Genomic DNA, 17,744 nt, shown 5'->3' with positions numbered 1-17,744 from the left:
ATTAGTAATATCACATTTGTATTAACCATATATAATATAATTTTTTTACCAATAATAATATTAACAGTATTATTGTTTATGTATGTTACATCTGTCAAAGTAATAATAATAAGACTAGAGCAATTGAATACAATTTAAGACAGAGAAGAACAAATAAACCTTAATGTCGATATGCAATTAATGTGATTTAGAAAGAAAATAATGAAACAAAATAATACTTAATGTGATTTAGTAGGAAGGTAAAGAAAATAAGAATTAATGGCTCGTACTCATACTTAACATGATTAACATGATGTAATTATTCAATGTAATTCATTCATATGCGTTACTTAAATTAATGTTGATTTAGAGAAATTTCAATTATAATTTCACATGCAAAGGTTAAATAAACTAAAAAAAAGTTTATAGTTAATTTGTAGTTCTTTTAAGTGAAATTTGAAGTTATAATTCAATACTAAACATACGAAAACAGAGTATTAAAAACAAAATGATGAAACAAAACATAAAGTAAAATTATTATTATTATTAATTAAACAAAATATTATATTTAAAAAACAAAAAAAAATAATTACAAAACAAGACTATGGGGCTTGTGCAGGAGGAACCCTTTCCACGTTCTCAGCAGAAAAAATGCGAACGTGAAATAAGCCCCCTCTTGTGTAGTAGACTTTCAAAATCTCCCCGGTCACGATGGCATTGTCCGTAACGAACGTATCCCATCCTTCATCAAAGAAAACAGACCGGGTAGAAGGAACGTCAGCCCCAAGGAGGGTCACATGCCATGCACGCCCCGTCTTCCCACGTTTAACCTGACTCCATTTGAATAGCGAGAAAGCAAATCTCTCCAGTCAGCAGGGAGCGCCTGCACAATTACAATCGTTCCATAAATAACACATGCAAGTACAAATAATTTGATAATAACATTAAGTGAAGTACTTCTTACCAGATGGTTCCTCATGTGGTCCTTGTAGGTTATGGTAGTGCATGTCATACCTTCATAGCCCTCCTCCATTTTTTTGCTTGATTAATAAGAGATATAATCTAAGAGTGAGAATGTGTTGATGTAAAGATATAATCTATTCTTAAATAGTAAAGAGGATAACAACATGGGGAATGCCAATAACACCGGATGACAACTGAAATTAGATTGGGTGCAATGAATTTTCGCCAAAACATGGGAATACTAAACAAGTGTTGACAGTGTTCATTTTCCAGGATGACAGTAAAACGAGTTCCCTTTGACAATTACGAAATCAAAATCTTTCCAAATTATAATAATAATTATTATTAGTAGTATTATTAATATTGTCATTACAAATAAAAAAAAATTATGAATATTATGGTCACGAGTACTTTTATTGATACTATTTTTAGTGACAATTAGATATCGGTCTTATTATTATTTTTATTTTTATTTGTAATATTATTATTTGTATTGCATATGTTCAAGAAATTAGGACGGATTTATTATTATTAGATATCGGATATGTTCAAGCGTTGATACTTTTCAAAAAGACAGTTTTTACGTATTTGTGGCCAATAATAGATGCGAAATAGTTTTATTATTATTTATTATTATTATTATTTATTTATTTATTATTATTATTATTATTATTTATTTATTTATTATTATTATTATTATTATTATTATTTATTTATTTATTATTATTATTATTATTATTATTATTTTATTATTATTATTATTATTATTATTATTATTATTATTATTATTATTATTATTATTATTATTATTATTATTATTATTATTATTATTATTAAGGCCCAGTTTTATATAAGGGTGAGCTCTGTCAGGCCCAGTTCTATCCCATCTATTATAGTGTGCCCAGTTTTATATGGGCCAACATTGTATAAGGTCCAATAAGGGCCAACTTTTTCATTGTATAAGGGGCCAAGCTTTCTTTCTTTTTATAAGAAGTCTTTGTATAAGGGGCCAGCTTTCATTGTATAGACCTTGTCATTCATATGTCAAATATTGTCATTAGTGTGTATTGTTATTGTCTATGTACATTGTGTATGTACAAATACAAATTAGCTGAACAAAACAAAATCATTCCTCATTATTGATTGCAAAACAAATTGTATCTTATAGTTCTTGTAGGTTGTTTTGTTATATTACTTACACATTTGCACAATAAAGTTTACTCCGAATTGCTAAAGTTCTAAAGTTATTAACAGTAAACAACCATGTTTAGTCCCAAATTTTACTTCCAAAAAAAAATACACCAAACCACCATTGATCAGCAAATGAAAATCAATTGACATGAGGTTGAAGTAGCCGCAGAACATCTTCCCTCGATTCATTAAACTCTGACAAGAGGTCTTCACACACAACCCAGGACCTCTCAAATGCCATATCGGGAAGCTGGAAGATTAGGATTGTGATTATAAGATACAATAACAATATTACAAATTGAAAATAAATTAAAAGGCAAAACAAAGTCGAACTAACTTCGGCCATCTCCGATAACAACTTGTCAGCATTGCGCTTAATCGCAATCAGCATATGGATTCCACAGCTATTTCTGGTTGGAATAAAAATTGGCAATTATAATGATTATTGATTATTAAGATAGAAGTTGTATGTACACCCGTAAGCAAAGGCAAAAGAACATGTATAGAAGCTTACAAGTCTCCCTGACTTTTCATATTGAGGGATGTCCTTGGCCAATTACAAATGGTTCCTGTTCGCCAATCTTTGTCCATATTCTAAAATGCAAGATCCATTGCTGCAGCCTGAAATAAAGTACTAGTTAACTTACTTACTTTAAAATTAATAGATGCGAACTAGAATTCATAAGTTTATATGCATTTTATTCCCACCAGGTGGTCTACTTCGCATTTTCTGCGAGAAGCCGCTTTCATAGTCAAAATTGAATTAATAATAAGGACCTCCTATCTGTTAATTGAAAACGCAGCGCGCACCACCAGTGGTGTTCTCGAAGAACTGGGACAAATATCTGTGACCCAAAAGGACTTGTATACACAGAAGTAGACCTTTGATAGAGTACATACAGTACATATAGAGCCAAATAAATAGTTGCAAACTCATACTACATTGATTCTGGTTGACCCGGTTGGGTACATGTAGTGAGTGTAACTTTTTACTAACTTAATGACCTCTAGGTTCACCAGTTCTTTGACCTTTTTGGTATTGGTATGGACCTGCAAAACCAACATCTAAAAATAACAATATGTCCATGTGTTGGGCATACAAAACCAACATCTATCAATCAAAAGTAGGTAATGAAGGAATAAGTGGTAACTGCAAATGCGGGATCAGTCATAAATCGCCTACTGCGACCAGGGAATTACCTCTCCCACACCTTTTCATAAACGCGTCCCGCAACCCTGACATACTATAGAAGGAACACTTGTCAATGATTACAACTACAGTTACTAACAACAAATTATCTAAATGAAAACAATTAAATTAAGCATCGTACCTGATCACTGACCTCCCAAAAATTATGTATCAAATGGCTACATAAAGTAAGTTTGACATAGTCACCATCGCAACTAAAGAACGTCGGTTCATTCTTGCATCAAATCACATGAATATAAGCATCATGTACACAATGAAAGGAAACAATAAACATTTTCAACATTAAGATGATCAACTGTAAAGATTTTCAAGGCTATACATACTCATCATTTCTAATCTTTCTTGTGCTGAATGACATGTGCTCATCCAAATAATCACGCAAAGGTACCCTGAAACGACGAATACCCTTTGGCCGCCATTGATTGATATATGAAACAGGTAGGGTAAGAGGCTCTGATATCTTCCTCTGTTTCCTACTAAGTTGGTGCCTCTTATTCTGCACATTTGTAGTATGTGATTCATCTTCAGAGTCATAGGTGGCAGAAGCTTCGCAATACTCAGGGCTCTTCGGGATAACGCTATCTATCCCCTTTGATGCATCGGCTACACCTTCACTAGCCTTTGCCTTTGACAATTTGGGTAGCTCCTCTTCTGCTGTTGGAACATCCTTGTTCTCTTCACCTTCCCCCTTATGAACACCACCTTCAACATTAGCATCCCCCTTTGGAACATCAGCATCCCCCTTTGGAACATCCTTGTTCTCAACATCAGGGATACCTTCCCCCCTATGAACATCACCTTCAACATCACCTTCCCCCTTTGGAACATTAAATGCTGAAGCACCACCAACAGCATCAACTTCATGACTTCCAACCAGGTACTTGCTTTCACTAAATTGCGAGCCCGTACTACTTAAAGGTGCATCAACCAAAGACTGGTCTACACCAAAAATTTTAACAATCGCATCAATGAATGATTGATCTAGTTCTGACTTATCACTTGTGGACTCAATGTTCATAACATGACTTGGTTGGTCAGTTGATGGTTCCTTCTCTAGCTCCTTCTCTAGCTCCTTCTTTAGATCAGGTTCCTTCTCAGGCTCCTTCTCTAGCTCCTTCCCAAACTCTGGCTCAGGCTCCTTCCCAACCTCTGGCTCAGGCTCCTTCTGTAGTTCCTTCCCAACCTCTAGCTTAGGCTCCTTCTCAAACTCCTTCTCAGCCTCCTTCTTAGCCTCCTTCTCTAGCTCCTTCTGATCAGGTTCCTTCTCTAGATCATGCTCCTTCTCTAGCCCAAGCTGCTTCTCATGCTCCTTCTGTAGCCTAACCTCCTTCTCAGGCTCCTTCTCAAGTTCCTTCTCTAGCTCATGCTCCTTCTCAGGCTTCTTCTCAAGATCCTTCTCAAGCTCATGCTCATTGTCATTCTCTTTCTCTTCTTTCCCTTTCTTGCTCTCCTCCTCTATTTCTTCTTCTGAAATAATATATTATTAATCATAATGACAATGTAAATTTAAAAAATGACAATAAAATGTTGCAATAGTATAAAAATATCTATTCACCATCACCCTTTTTGTTGTCTTTATTATTCCTCCTCTTCTTGTTGTTCTTCTTCTTGTTCACTTTCACCTCACTCTCTTTCTCTTTCTTGCTCTCCTCCTCCTTGTTTTCTACAAATTCATAACCAATTTTTAAAAAATCAATTACTGAGACAAAAAGCCAATTGGAAAACATGTTTAATTTCACAAGAATATGACATTACCTACTGTCTTCTTTTTCTTGCTGTCATCCTTACTTTCTTCTTCTTCTGCTTTCTTCTTCTTCTTCTTCTTTGTACTCACCTCATCTTGTCCGGACCTTTTCTTCCTCCCTTCTTCTTCAGGGTCCTCATTCAGTATTTCTTTATTACAACAAAAAAAATGAAACAATTATATAACTAACTATGAACCGCTATGAACCAAACCGTACCAATAACACGAGAAAATTGTGTAATTACCTCCTAGCTTCTTTTTCTTCCTTTGAAAGGCATACTCTTCTTTAACCAGAGTTCTTCTGGTTTTCACATCTATGGTAAGCCATGCCAAATCCTCATCATCAATATCAGCTACTACTTCATCCGCCTCCTCTCTTTTCCTTTTAGCTGGAAAATAGTCCTTTGCCTTCAACGGGTGACCAGCATCCCCACCATACGAAACGTCCAGACACTATCCAAAGTGAAAAGTAAATAAATAATATTTATAACACTATAAGATTGTATCTATTTAACAAAATAAATATTCCAATTACCCCTTTTTTTTTTCCAAAGTCACCCGTTTGGAAACGATCTTCTTTACAAGCTTTGCTCATCTCCTTTGTAGTCCATACTTTTAACCTCGTAAACTCATTCCACTCAAGTGGAATTCTGTTCAGTCTATCAAGATACAACAACTGCTTTTACATAAACAAACATCAACATCAGCTTTATGACTTCTAAATGAATGAAAACAGGTTTATATTCAGATATTTTAGAGGTGTCTACTTACCGACAGAAATAAAGTACACCCACCACTTCCATGGGCAAAACCATTGTTATAAAACCTTTTAGCAAATCTTGCCATCGCATGTAATAACTCATCCAAAATGAGAGAGCACCAGTTATACAGTTTAGCACTGCTTGCAACTGCAACTGCATGCAGATGTTTCTTCTTCATGCGATGACAAGTTGTCGAACATAGTGTATTCAACATCAGCAACACAAAAAGCTTCCGAAACTCATCCTCATCAGCACATGGAGCCTCCAAAGCTTCAATCAAAGTCTTCCTTGTTATCCCTTCTGCCCCAAAATTGTAAATGGTGCGGTACTTTATCCACAAACTGTCCTCTACCTCCTGATCAATTACCTTCGTTGGTACCGGTCTCCGTCCGTGAGGTAGGCCCAGAACCCAATGCACCTGAATAGAAGAAAAAGGGTAAACCATCCCATCTGTCGTGCGAAGGCACTTCTTATCAACATCTACCCGAGTACACAGCCAGTATGCCAACTATCGAGGTAACCTCTTCCCAACAGCATAAAATAATGTGCTAAAACCCATATCTTTGACTATTCGAGTCTTTGTTTCATCAAATTTGCCTAATACCCTCCCAAATGTCTCAATAGGGCAATTCACATTCATTGACTGCAAAATAAAGGCAAAATTTCATTAACGTCTCAAATTAATGCTTCAAAACAAAACAACAAATTTCTCAACAAACATACAATCTTCTCGTATTGTTGGAACGTTTCGATAACTTTCCCAGCCTCCTTTAGCCTACCGCCTACACTTTTAGAATTATCCTTTTGCAAACAAAAATAATAAGAAACAATCATCAGAATACTTTATACAACTGATATTGATCAAAATGAACTAAATAAAACCACATACAAAGCAAACTCATAAAAATACCGTGTAAACAATCAGATTAATGTCTTTTATCACGCTCTTCGGCTTCACCATCTTAGCCTTCCCCTTGGCCTTTACCTACATTGGTAAACAAAATAAATATAGATAATCATTGGAAAAACAACAGTATAGTTAGTGTGTCTAAATTTAGGTAAAAGAAACTTTACCCCTCTATGAATTTTACTACTTGTACATTCTTCTTCTTCTTCACTATCATCCACAGAATACGTTTCAGATGAAGGTTCCTCTTCTAAATTAGGATCAAAAGGTGTATCATCACCACCTCTTCTCTCACCTCTCACAACCCTTCTCCCAGCACCACCCCAGCCTTTACTAAGACTCCCAACAATACCACCTCTCACAACACTACCACCTTTACCACCTCTCCAACCTCCTCTCACAACACTCCCACCTCTCACTCTCACAGCACTCCCACCTCTCACAACACTACCACCTCTCCCACCTGCAACAAACAACAACAAGAACCAACATGATAATCAGAACAATGAGAATTAATTTAGACTAAAAAAAACCATTAACTTAAGCTGCCATTACTTTGATCTCAATCATTGCTGAAACCCTAACACAATCATAATCACTACAACCTAACTTATTAGCTACAGGGAGGAGCAAACCTAACCTCATTCACTACTTCAGGGCATGCTTAAACATCATAAACAACAACATCAGTGCCATAATTTCAATGATGAGCCAAGAAATGCCATATTAACACCTATTACCTATTAAAATTCTTGTCATTTATATTAATAATACAGTCATATTACAACCACAATTAAAATCTATATTACTTGCTAATAGAATTCTTGTCATTTATATTTTTATAAATGTCTTATTAAAATCTATTAAAATCTATATTACTTATTACTAATTTAGGAGTAAATACCCTAATTAAAAAATTATCACAAACCTAATCACAAATTATCACGAAACCCTAAATTCTGCTAATTTTTTATTGACATTTCAAGTAAAAAGCAACTAAATTGTTGTATAAAACCGAAATTTAGTACAAACTTAGATCATACAACAACCTAAATTTAGTACAACTGCAAAAATATCAACAAAGAAACCTTAGAACATACAACAACCTAAATTTCAAAATTAGGAATTTCAAATTTTCAAAATTTATAAAAATGTATTAGCTTGAAATTTGCTAACCAAGTAAGTCACATGCAATTGTTTTTTTTTTTTGGTGTTTAGAGAACCACAAGGGCGGCGGTGAGAATCGATCCCAGGATCTCCTGAAATCGGGAGGGAAGCTCTAACCACTTGAGCTATCCCTCACTCTCAAGTCACATGCAATTGTAACAGTAATTACATAATCATTCAGAGACTCACCTCGACACCTCATTTTCGCCGACCAATTGCGCACGAAATTCTCTGAAATTTTCTTTCGTCGAAGAAATTTTGATCAAAAATCACTTCCCCCAACAATCCACAAGGTCTTCTTTAGAATTGAAGGACTTCAATTACTCAACGATATTCAGATTATCAGAGAAGAGATGAGAAAATGAACAGCTTTACAGAGCTCGCTTTAGAGAAGAGAGAGAGTAGAGCAAAGGAAAAGCGGGAATTGAACCAACGGGAAACGAGGGAGACATATTATATATTAGCATTTTAATACGTATACAACAGTAGCAATACATACATCTTAAGTTGAAGCCCATGCGAAAATACCAAAACACCCCCGTGCTGGGAAATTTAACCCCAGCAAATTGCTGGGCTGAGACCGACTCCTATTCTCCTAAAGCGCTCTCTCTCTTCCCTCTTATCTTCTTCCTCAAGCTCTCTCTCTCCTCCTTACTCTTACTCTTATCTCCTCTCTTTTTTTCCTCTATCATTTTGCCGACGACAATGGTGCAAGGAGTTGATAGAATTATTTTTTCCTGAAGGTTCGTGCTTTCGAAATGATTCAATGGCGTTTGTGCTTTTTTTCCTCTATCATCTTCCCCCTTTCGAAATGATTTTTCCTGAAGGTTCGTGCTTTTTTCGTCTTTTCTCTTTCAATTATTTCATGTTTGTTGAGTTTTTGTTTTGCTCAAATTTATAATTTCATGTTATCGGAACTAAAGATTTTCTGATTTTCGATTTTGATTCAATTTTTCCATAGAAATTGTGCCTTTCTCATCATATTTAATGTTATATAATGATATTTAATGTTGTGTTGATACTGTAGAACGATTTGTGTTTTGGATCAAAAGAAATGTGTCCATAGCTATGCTGTGTATGCTTAATTTTTTTTAGTGATGCATACCATATAATTTATTTAATCTAATTTTGTTTATGTCTTTGTTTGATTTTCTTATGGAAACTTCTAATAGGACGATTAAGATCACCTAGCCCCTATATTGGAAATCCACGTGCACCAATGGGAGGCGTTGGCTACCAACAGGTTGTTCCATACAACTACCAACAAAGATATGTATACAATATGTATGGGTGGGCTATTCCTTATCTATCTATGGCTACTTTCAGTATTGCAGCCTTTTTTTCATGTTTTACTTATATGATGACATTTTATTATAATTATTTGCATATAGGTTAAATCAATTATCGATGTTCCTTAATTTCTAATATTGCGTTCCATTTGAAACAACCTCATTGCAACCAGGATAAGGCTGCATCATTTTATGATTTTGACTTCATTACTGTCTAATCTGCTATAGGTGGAAACCTCTTTAGAAGCATTTTGTGGCAAAGGGATAGTAAAATAATCAATATATATAGTATTTCACCTTATTCATCTTGTTCTTGTTTCTCAGTATGTCTATTGAAAACTGTAATCTAGAATGTCGTTCACTCCTTTGTATTGTGTTTAAATAGTTAGATAACTTCGTAAAAGCAAACATGGTCCACTCCCTCCTAGTCTTTGCCCTCTGGTTCCGTCTGTGATTATGTGTACAGAAGGCTAGATTAGCTACCCAAGGTCTTTCCTTAGTCACCTTTTTCTTATACCAGTACCATTTTTTTCTGCAGCCATGATTCCTGGCCTAGTGATATCAATTCTGCATCAGGTAAATTTAGTACGTTGCAAGTGAAGTAGATGTTTGGTTTGCAAACTGATGTATCTGGTTATGGCTTTGTTCTTGTAATAAATTATTATTCCTCTATGACCCAACAAGCTTTGCAAACTGCTGCCATCAATAAATTTATACCAAATAGATTAATTTTATTAATTATCATGTAATCAGATGAAAGTAGTTAGCATGTGTGCTTCTGTGAGCTGTTATTAATGGAAGTCATGTTTACTAACCCTTAAAGAGGCAAAAGTAAGTATTGTACCTATAGTAACTTCCTACTTATCTCTACTCATATTATATGGAACCATACAGAATTCTCGCAGCTGACGGTACAGATCTGTATTTTGGGCTTAGCAGAGGTTGTGCCTTAAAATTTGAGAGCTTTAAATTACTAGCTACTCCCCCTAGGTCCATTCTAGTTATGTTTTTGCTCCTTATTCTCTCTTTCCCTTTGGCCATTTCTACCTAATGGCATTCTTGAGGTAGGACTTCAGAAGGGTGGCCTGCCATGTACCTACCAAAAAAAAAGTGTCATAAAAGATAGATGAAATAGACCTTTTTTTGCAGTATATATAGTAGACCCGTTGTATGTTTCTTTTGTTTTGCGCAGATTATAGATTGCGACACTTAGGTTTTCTAATGTACTCTTTCCCATGTTCTTTCAATCTCCTCTTTTATTAGGAAAGTGTGTTTGTAACTTTTTAATTTTTTGGACAGTTTTCAACCATTTGGGCCTGAATATGCGTATGCATAGGTAATCAGGTTTATAAAATGCGTCATAATGAAAGTTTCAATGAATTTTTTCAATATTTTGTCTTATCCTTACTCTGATTTTTTTTTCTACAGGGCCTTTACAACCCTTATAGGGTCAACAGTACCTTCAGTTGTATGGTGTTCCTGGAACCAGGTGCACCCATGTATCCATATGGACAGTTGGCCCAATCAGTTTAAGGTGGTGGTTACAGCCCTATGCATATTTAACCCATGTCAAGCCACCAAGTTGTGCAATTTGGTGGTCCTAGTGTTAATGCTATGACGTCCTCAATTCCCATTCAGTCATTGTACAATCCAGGAAATTTTCTCCCCATTAAAATTAAATTCTTTATTTCTACTAGACGTGTTTCATTTGCTTTACAAACTGTTAGTATTAGTGATGTATGCTATATCAACTTGGAGCCTGCTTTGCTATAACAGCTTTCTAGACAATGTAATGGCTGAAGCGCAAATGGTATTGCTGAATGAATTTGGATTCTACATCTTCAAAACTTTTTTTAAATATGATCAGCATTCACAAATTCCAGTCCTCTAATTACATTTTTCTTGGAAGTTGACATTTGTGTATTTTAACTTTTTATTTTTTTCCCCAGGTTTTGTCTTGTACTATGCGTCTATTAGTGTTGACTCCCCAAATTGTGTTTACATGTGTTTGGTGTGTGTATATATTTTAGTGTCTCTCTAACTCACTTTTCGTGTGCATGAGTGTGTGCTTCAATGAGATGGGAAACTCTCTCTCTCTCTCTCTCTCTCTCTCTCTCTGCATAAGTGTGCGTCCACTTAGCTTTTGTATATTTCACCTAGGTTTGCAACTCTATACTTACTGTTGTACTGTTGTAAGTCTTTTAGATGCTTTCTTTTGCTTCAATATGTTGCACTGTCCTCTTTCTATTCTCTATGTGATGTATTCATATCTATGTGTGAGAAACTGTGAATCTTTAGTGCAGTGGCCTTATGATTTTTGTAGATAGTGATGAAATGATCACAAGTGTTAGTGCTTCAAGCAATTTTTTCAGTCTTTTGCCTGCTGTAAGTGTAAAACTGAACACATATTTTCATACCAAATGTTGGTTGTTGTGCAGAATATGGTACAAAGCATGATTTGGGAAGGTTTGGGGATGACATCCGCATTTGTATGTCCCTCCTGTTCATTTTATCATTTTCTCTAGTAGATCTTGAATATGTATCATTGTATCAAGCTATTGAAATTTAATGTCGATATTATTATGTCACAGGGGAAAATATTGATCTAGACCTCCACTCCTACATTTTCTGTGCAAAGATGTGCAGCTCAAATGATTCTGCTTGCTGGACTAGGTGTTCTGATGTCACGGATGGTGTATCAAGTGCTTGTATATTAGTTTATTGTATATCAGCTGCTTGTATATGGCAATTCTTAAGTTTTTTTTTTTTAACGAGTTCTCTTAAGTTTTAGTTATTATTTTATTATATATTAATTTGTATACTATATTTGTATAAAATATAAACATCTCATTAAATGATAAAATGGTGTGAAAGCAATCAAGCATTTGCTGGATTTTATTTTAGTTGGACTACACACTGTTCGTAACGGGCATATATTAGGCTCGTTACAAATAAGTAGTTATTCGTAACGGGCAAAACAAGTACCCGTTACGAATAACGGGGTTATTTGTAACGGACATTTGGTTGCCCGTTACAAATAACCCCATTATTGTAACCGACACTTGTTTTTCCCGTTACGAATAACTACTTATTTGTAATGGGCAAGTGTCTGTTACAAATAACATTTGCTATCCGTAACGACCGCATACGTAATGGTTGTTGCCCGTTATAGATGGGTTGTTTTTGCCCGTTACGGGTAGGCTTTTTCCCAATAGTGTATGAATATTTTGCTTGATACATGACATTTTTAGATACTAAAAGATTTAAATGGTGCAAGGCATTTTAAGAGGTCGTTAAATTTTCATTCCCCGTATGTAAGGTTTAGGGGAAAATTACCTTATTTTTATGTAATTCTTGCACATGACCAATGTTATGTTATATTAATAGTTTGTTTGGTATATAAATTAGCTTAAATGTCAAGGAATATACTTATTACATGTTTACTATGACATCATCCTGAAAATGGATACGAACAAATATCATTGTCTATATTAATAAGACATTGTTGAGAAAAGCTATATCAAGTAAAATTGGTATATGCCTAGATTATATGTAGGATGCTCCCGAAGAGTAAAATATGTTTGATCAATAAATTTGATATGTACTGTATCAAAGATTTTAATTGATGTTTTAGAATATGTTATCATCAAATAAAGTATAATTAATCAATTGTATGTCTTGTTGAAAAAGACATGTTGACATTCTTATGTCACATCAGATACATGGCCATGCATGAGCAATTTGAATAAAGTGATAACACTACTACAAAAATTGGAAAAGAAACCCCTAATTAAAGACTTGTTATTTAAACAACGGGTCTGTTTGATAAAGGTGATCAAATATTAATTGTAACAGGTCTCTTACATGTATTAATGACAAAATGAGAGATATAAAAAACCCGTTGTCAAACTCGGCTCAACGGGTATCTTCATTATGTTAGGTCCCACATCTTTGGCGTATTAAAAAGATAAGAGACTCGTTCTCATTATTAATGGGTTTTTTTACCTTTGTTCCTTGCAGCAACAATGAGTTCCCCTGTTTAATTCGTACTTTTTTATTATTATTATTTGTTTTTAATCAATGTGTCTTTAAATTCATTCACCTAATACTCTATTACGTAGTAGATACTAATCTTTACTTTGCATTCCCTTTCTTCAAAATCTAAACCCCAAATTAAAACCCTAGCTCATCCTCTCTTTGAATCAGCCACCGTCACTTCCTCCTCTTCCTCTATTGAATTGAAAATCGTCAAATACTCTAAATATGGCAAAATAGGGCACTCCAAGATGGGTATTTCTCTCTCTCTCTCTCTCTCTTAATATACATATACAGATTCGGATGACAAACCACCCCAAGAAGCCAAATATCTGTCACCGGTGCTGGCAATTCCCGCCACATCCTCCACAAAATTCGGCAATTCTCCGGCGACAGAACCACCAGCTCCTCGCCGCCGAAACAAAAAGCGTTAATCCACCAACACTTCATCATCGGCGCCTCCGAAGCGCCACGCTCGTGAGAAAGCTGCTGCCGCCGCTTCTGGCAAATTCTTCTCTCTCCTTCCTCTAATTCACAACGGTCCGTTAACTAGAGCTCAATAGTTATCCGATAACAATGCCGCCATATTTTCTGTTCTTAGTGCTATGAATGATGAGACTTCTATGGCCGTCTTGAATGATTCAGCGGTCGCTGGTGAAGAAGCAAAATTGGCTAAGGAAGAATGTGAGAAGCTTCAGGCTATGATTGATGCTGAGTTTGATGAGATTCGAAAGTGTGATTTGAGTGTTCTTGTTGTTCCTATTGCTGCTGGTTAGTTTTTCAGGTAATTTGTCTCTTTAATATGAGTTTTCTTTTCTTAGTTTTTTTGTTGGTGAGAAATTATTGAAGGAGTAGTAAATTATACTATTAGATTGGATCTTAAAGGCTTTGTATAATTATACATCCTGCTTTATATTGAAAGATAAATTTGCATTAGTCGATGGTCTTCATCGTCATCGATGCTTTACTGAAAATTTCTATGATTAATTGGTGTTTAATTGAGAACAACCTTCATGCAGAGTATTACATTCATGATTGCATTTGTCCTTTTATGAAAACAATTGAATGTGTTTTCAAATAATTTTTCTAGTGTAGAATGTTTCTTAATTATGATGATGAATTATTTTGGTTTTGTTTTGTCAGATTTGCTTAATTAATCAGATCACACAAAATTCTCAACGGCGATAGGAAATGGAGTACTCGACCCTTATTAATGTAATTATGATTGTAATTTTTTTTGTTGGATTATATGTTAGATGATCTTTTGGTATCATTCACATTAATTTTATGTTATGTAATAATTAATGTAAATTTCAATAAATTCAATTTTAAATTACAATATATAAAATTTTTGCCAATTTTAATGGAGCATAAATAACAAAATTTTCAAAATTCTAAAGCAAATCGCAAAAATAATTTTTATTATTTTTTAAAAAAAGAAAATAACAAACAAACGCGTTATTTGACATGATAGGTCTGTTTGTTACAACTAAACATACCCCATATTTCACAGGTCTCTTCGTCTTAAAAAATATCAACTTTTTAAATTACCTAACAGACCCACTATAAGTGACAACAGGTCTCTTTGTTCTCATAAACAAACCCTCCTATTGAACGGGTCTTTTTATCAAAGAGACCCCTGAGATAGAGCCCGTTATGAAGAGGTCTCTCAGGCATATTTTAACGGATCTCTTTGCTAATTTTTGTATTAGTGTCACTAATGCTTTTAGAATAACGAGAAGTTAGATTTGGAAAAAATTATTGGATTTGTTAAGTTAGGTCATCCGGGTTTAATGGACCAGTATGAAAACTTGAACTTTTATTTGATACAAAGAAATAATGTGCTGACTTTATTTCATGTCACATGTATAAAAAGCACTAAAAGCCAAAATATGTCATTGTGATTGACACTATTTGAATTATACGTCTTTTTAATAGTTTGATTTTTAAAAAATTAAGAGATAAGTATTGGCTTTGATGAGCGAATTTGTATGCAAACAAGTAATAAGTGAACAAAAACCAAAGTTTACCAAATAACTTATATATAGCCAAGCATCAGGTGACTTCAACATCACTATATATAGTGGTACATATCACATACAAGCTAAGTAATTTTATTAATAAAATAATTTTTTGATTAGGGCTATCATATGTCAGCACATAAGAAATAAAATAAGAAAGTGACTAGTGCACAATTCATGACTCCCCATTAATATTGATCTCCGGAAGAGAACAAAACTTTGAATATTTATCGAAAATAGATTTGAATATTCTCCAGAAGAGATAAAATTTTGACTATGGCCCTCCTAAAGGATAAATTTTATGCACATACATAAAATAACATTATAAGTTGGTCAAGAATTTAGCACCCCTATATATTTGAGATATTTTATTAACTTAGGGCCGGTGAGATGATTAATAAGTTAGCAAAATTTAGAAGGCAAAATTGGCCGCAACACTCTGAACTCTGGCTTGGGTGCACTCAGAAATCTGTACTTTGCTTAGTAGTCAAAACACTACAAACTAATGTCATGGGTGCAAAGAGCACCTTTAGTGAGTTTTCTGGTAACCAATCTGGCCAGAGCCGGTGAATTTTTCGATTTGTGTGCCCATAAATATCTCGTTAAGGTTTCGGGGGTCATTTTGACTGTTAAGGATCCAAATTGGGCTTGAAACAAGCAAAAAAGATAGCGTAAATGACTAAATTTGATTTAAAAAACAATGGCACATAAATTGAGATATTTCATAACACGCTAAACAAATCATGTACTTTTTTTTTTGCTTGTTTCGAGCTCAATTCATGCTCTTTACGGATCAAAATGACCCTTGAAAGCTTGACAAGACATTTTTCGGCACGCAAATTGAAAATATTCACCAGCTCAAGCGAGAATGGTGGCCGAAAAACTCACTAAAGGTGGGCTTTGCACCCATATCATCAGTTTCTGATGTTTTGACTATTAAGCAAAGTACATGGTACTTGGTGCACCCAAGCCATAATTCAGAGTGTTGAGGCCAATTTTTCCAATTTAGAATTATTACTTGATTCCCATAATTGGTAATTTGAGATTTTGATATTCCATCTTTATCTATATATATTATCAAGATATATTGTGCATAATTCTATGATTTGTTTGTATTCAGTTATGACCCTTTCAGAGGCATAGAAGATACATTTTGGTCATAGTAACATTATGTGCATACATTAGGATAAATCTTGCCAATATTTTTATTACTTCAATCTCTATGTACACCTGAAGTGTAGATCATATGATCGGTTCTAATGTAAAGATATGATATATGGAAACATGGTGTAGTTGATATTTTTGAAGAGTATAAAATGTCGTTAAATAATACTGTATGGAATACCCCGAAAGTGGAAGAGATATCTGAATTACATTAGATGGCCTTAAATATAAGCAAAATATGATGGTGTCAATGGAAGATGCATTCAGATATCCTTGTTGATTAGCGTGCATCGTTACATGAAATATTTTTATAATATCGGTATATATTTATACAATGGAACCGATAGATATGTATATGCATTAAGTAATGGACTAGTGAAGAGGGGATATAAATTATACGTCCATTATGATAATGTCGACATAATTATGATTATGTGAAAGAGCTCACGGACCTGAAGTCCAACAAATTATGGATCCTAAAATCCACATTGTACAATGTTTTGCATCTTTGAGTCTTACATTAATGTATATGCATGTATAGGAAGTAGATATGCATTATTCGTCATATACATACATATATCATCTATAATTTATCATTGTATGATATTTCTTTATTCATATAAGTTTACTTTTCATAATGTATTTTATATTATTATCATTGCTTTAAAATTATGGCTTTAATATATAAATAAATATGAATGTCAAGCATTGTTCAAACTCCAATTAACCAATGGTTTTAGATACATATAATGTTATAATAGGATCTTATAAAATATGAATGAAATTAAGAAGAGTTCCTAAGAACTTAGACATTGTTTATTTATATGTCTATCTTTAAAACTTTTACTTTTGAATATTGCAACAAGGATGAGAAATTATCTAAAAATCTTAAAGATTAGTTTTAACTAAATTGATAACATCTTAACCTGAAGTTTGAGCATGTGAGAGTTGGAAAGTCTTATTATTTGTATTTAAAAAGAAATCACATATTTAATATAAAATGTGTAGATAATTGTAATTAAGTATTTATCCATTTGAATAATTCTATTCTGGTCTAGAAGAATCGAACGTTACGCAATAAGTTACGTCATATTACTAATTCGTATATGATTTGACAATAATATTGCTGATATCAATATGAGTTAAGAGTATTTTGATCAAATATTGATAAATTCAGCTACTAATGGCCTCTAGAAGAAGGTACACAAGAAAATATGTATTTATAAAATGAGGTTATTATCAACATATATATGTATGAGAAAATACAAGTTTATCAAGGAGATAAATTGAGACTTGCTCTATATGTATTGGGA

At 33.9% G+C, this 17,744-nt stretch overlaps 1 protein-coding gene across 8 annotated transcripts; it reads left to right on the top strand.

The window, feature by feature from the left end:
- Positions 1-8,524: 8,524 nt before the first annotated feature.
- Positions 8,525-12,114, top strand: LOC145630572 (uncharacterized). Of its 8 annotated transcripts, XM_081682814.1 has the most exons (7): positions 8,525-8,749; positions 9,095-9,212; positions 9,750-9,787; positions 10,511-10,547; positions 10,640-10,745; positions 11,650-11,700; positions 11,803-12,114. In XM_081682814.1, the coding sequence occupies exons 1-7, from the start codon at positions 8,689-8,691 to the stop codon at positions 11,818-11,820; spliced, it is 429 nt and encodes a 142-aa protein (XP_081538940.1). In that variant the 5' UTR covers positions 8,525-8,688; the 3' UTR covers positions 11,821-12,114. The 8 variants fall into 8 exon arrangements, 5 of the variants coding, with proteins under 5 accessions (XP_081538940.1, XP_081538942.1, XP_081538939.1 ...); XR_014112100.1 differs by having other exon boundaries at positions 9,095-9,206; positions 10,640-11,700; XR_014112099.1 differs by having other exon boundaries at positions 10,640-11,700.
- The last annotated feature ends 5,630 nt before the right edge of the window (positions 12,115-17,744 follow it).

The sequence above is a fragment of the Chenopodium album genome, chromosome 5, assembly GCF_948465745.1.
Source record: "Chenopodium album chromosome 5, dcCheAlbu1.1, whole genome shotgun sequence".
NCBI classification, from domain to species: Eukaryota; Viridiplantae; Streptophyta; class Magnoliopsida; order Caryophyllales; family Amaranthaceae; genus Chenopodium; species Chenopodium album.
The sequence above is the reverse complement of the archived record's forward strand: the minus strand, read 5'-3'. Positions and strand labels throughout refer to the sequence as shown.

Coding starts and splice junctions, on each gene's coding strand:
- LOC145630572 (XM_081682812.1), top strand. CDS start 8,689: ATGGCGTTTGTGCTTTTTTTCCTCTATCATCTTCCCCCTTTCGAAATG. Junction 8,750..9,094: donor CGAAATGATTTTTCCTGAAG/GTTCGTGCTTTT, acceptor AACTTCTAATAG/GACGATTAAGATCACCTAGC. Junction 9,213..9,749: donor TATGTATACAATATGTATGG/GTGGGCTATTCC, acceptor TTTTTTCTGCAG/CCATGATTCCTGGCCTAGTG.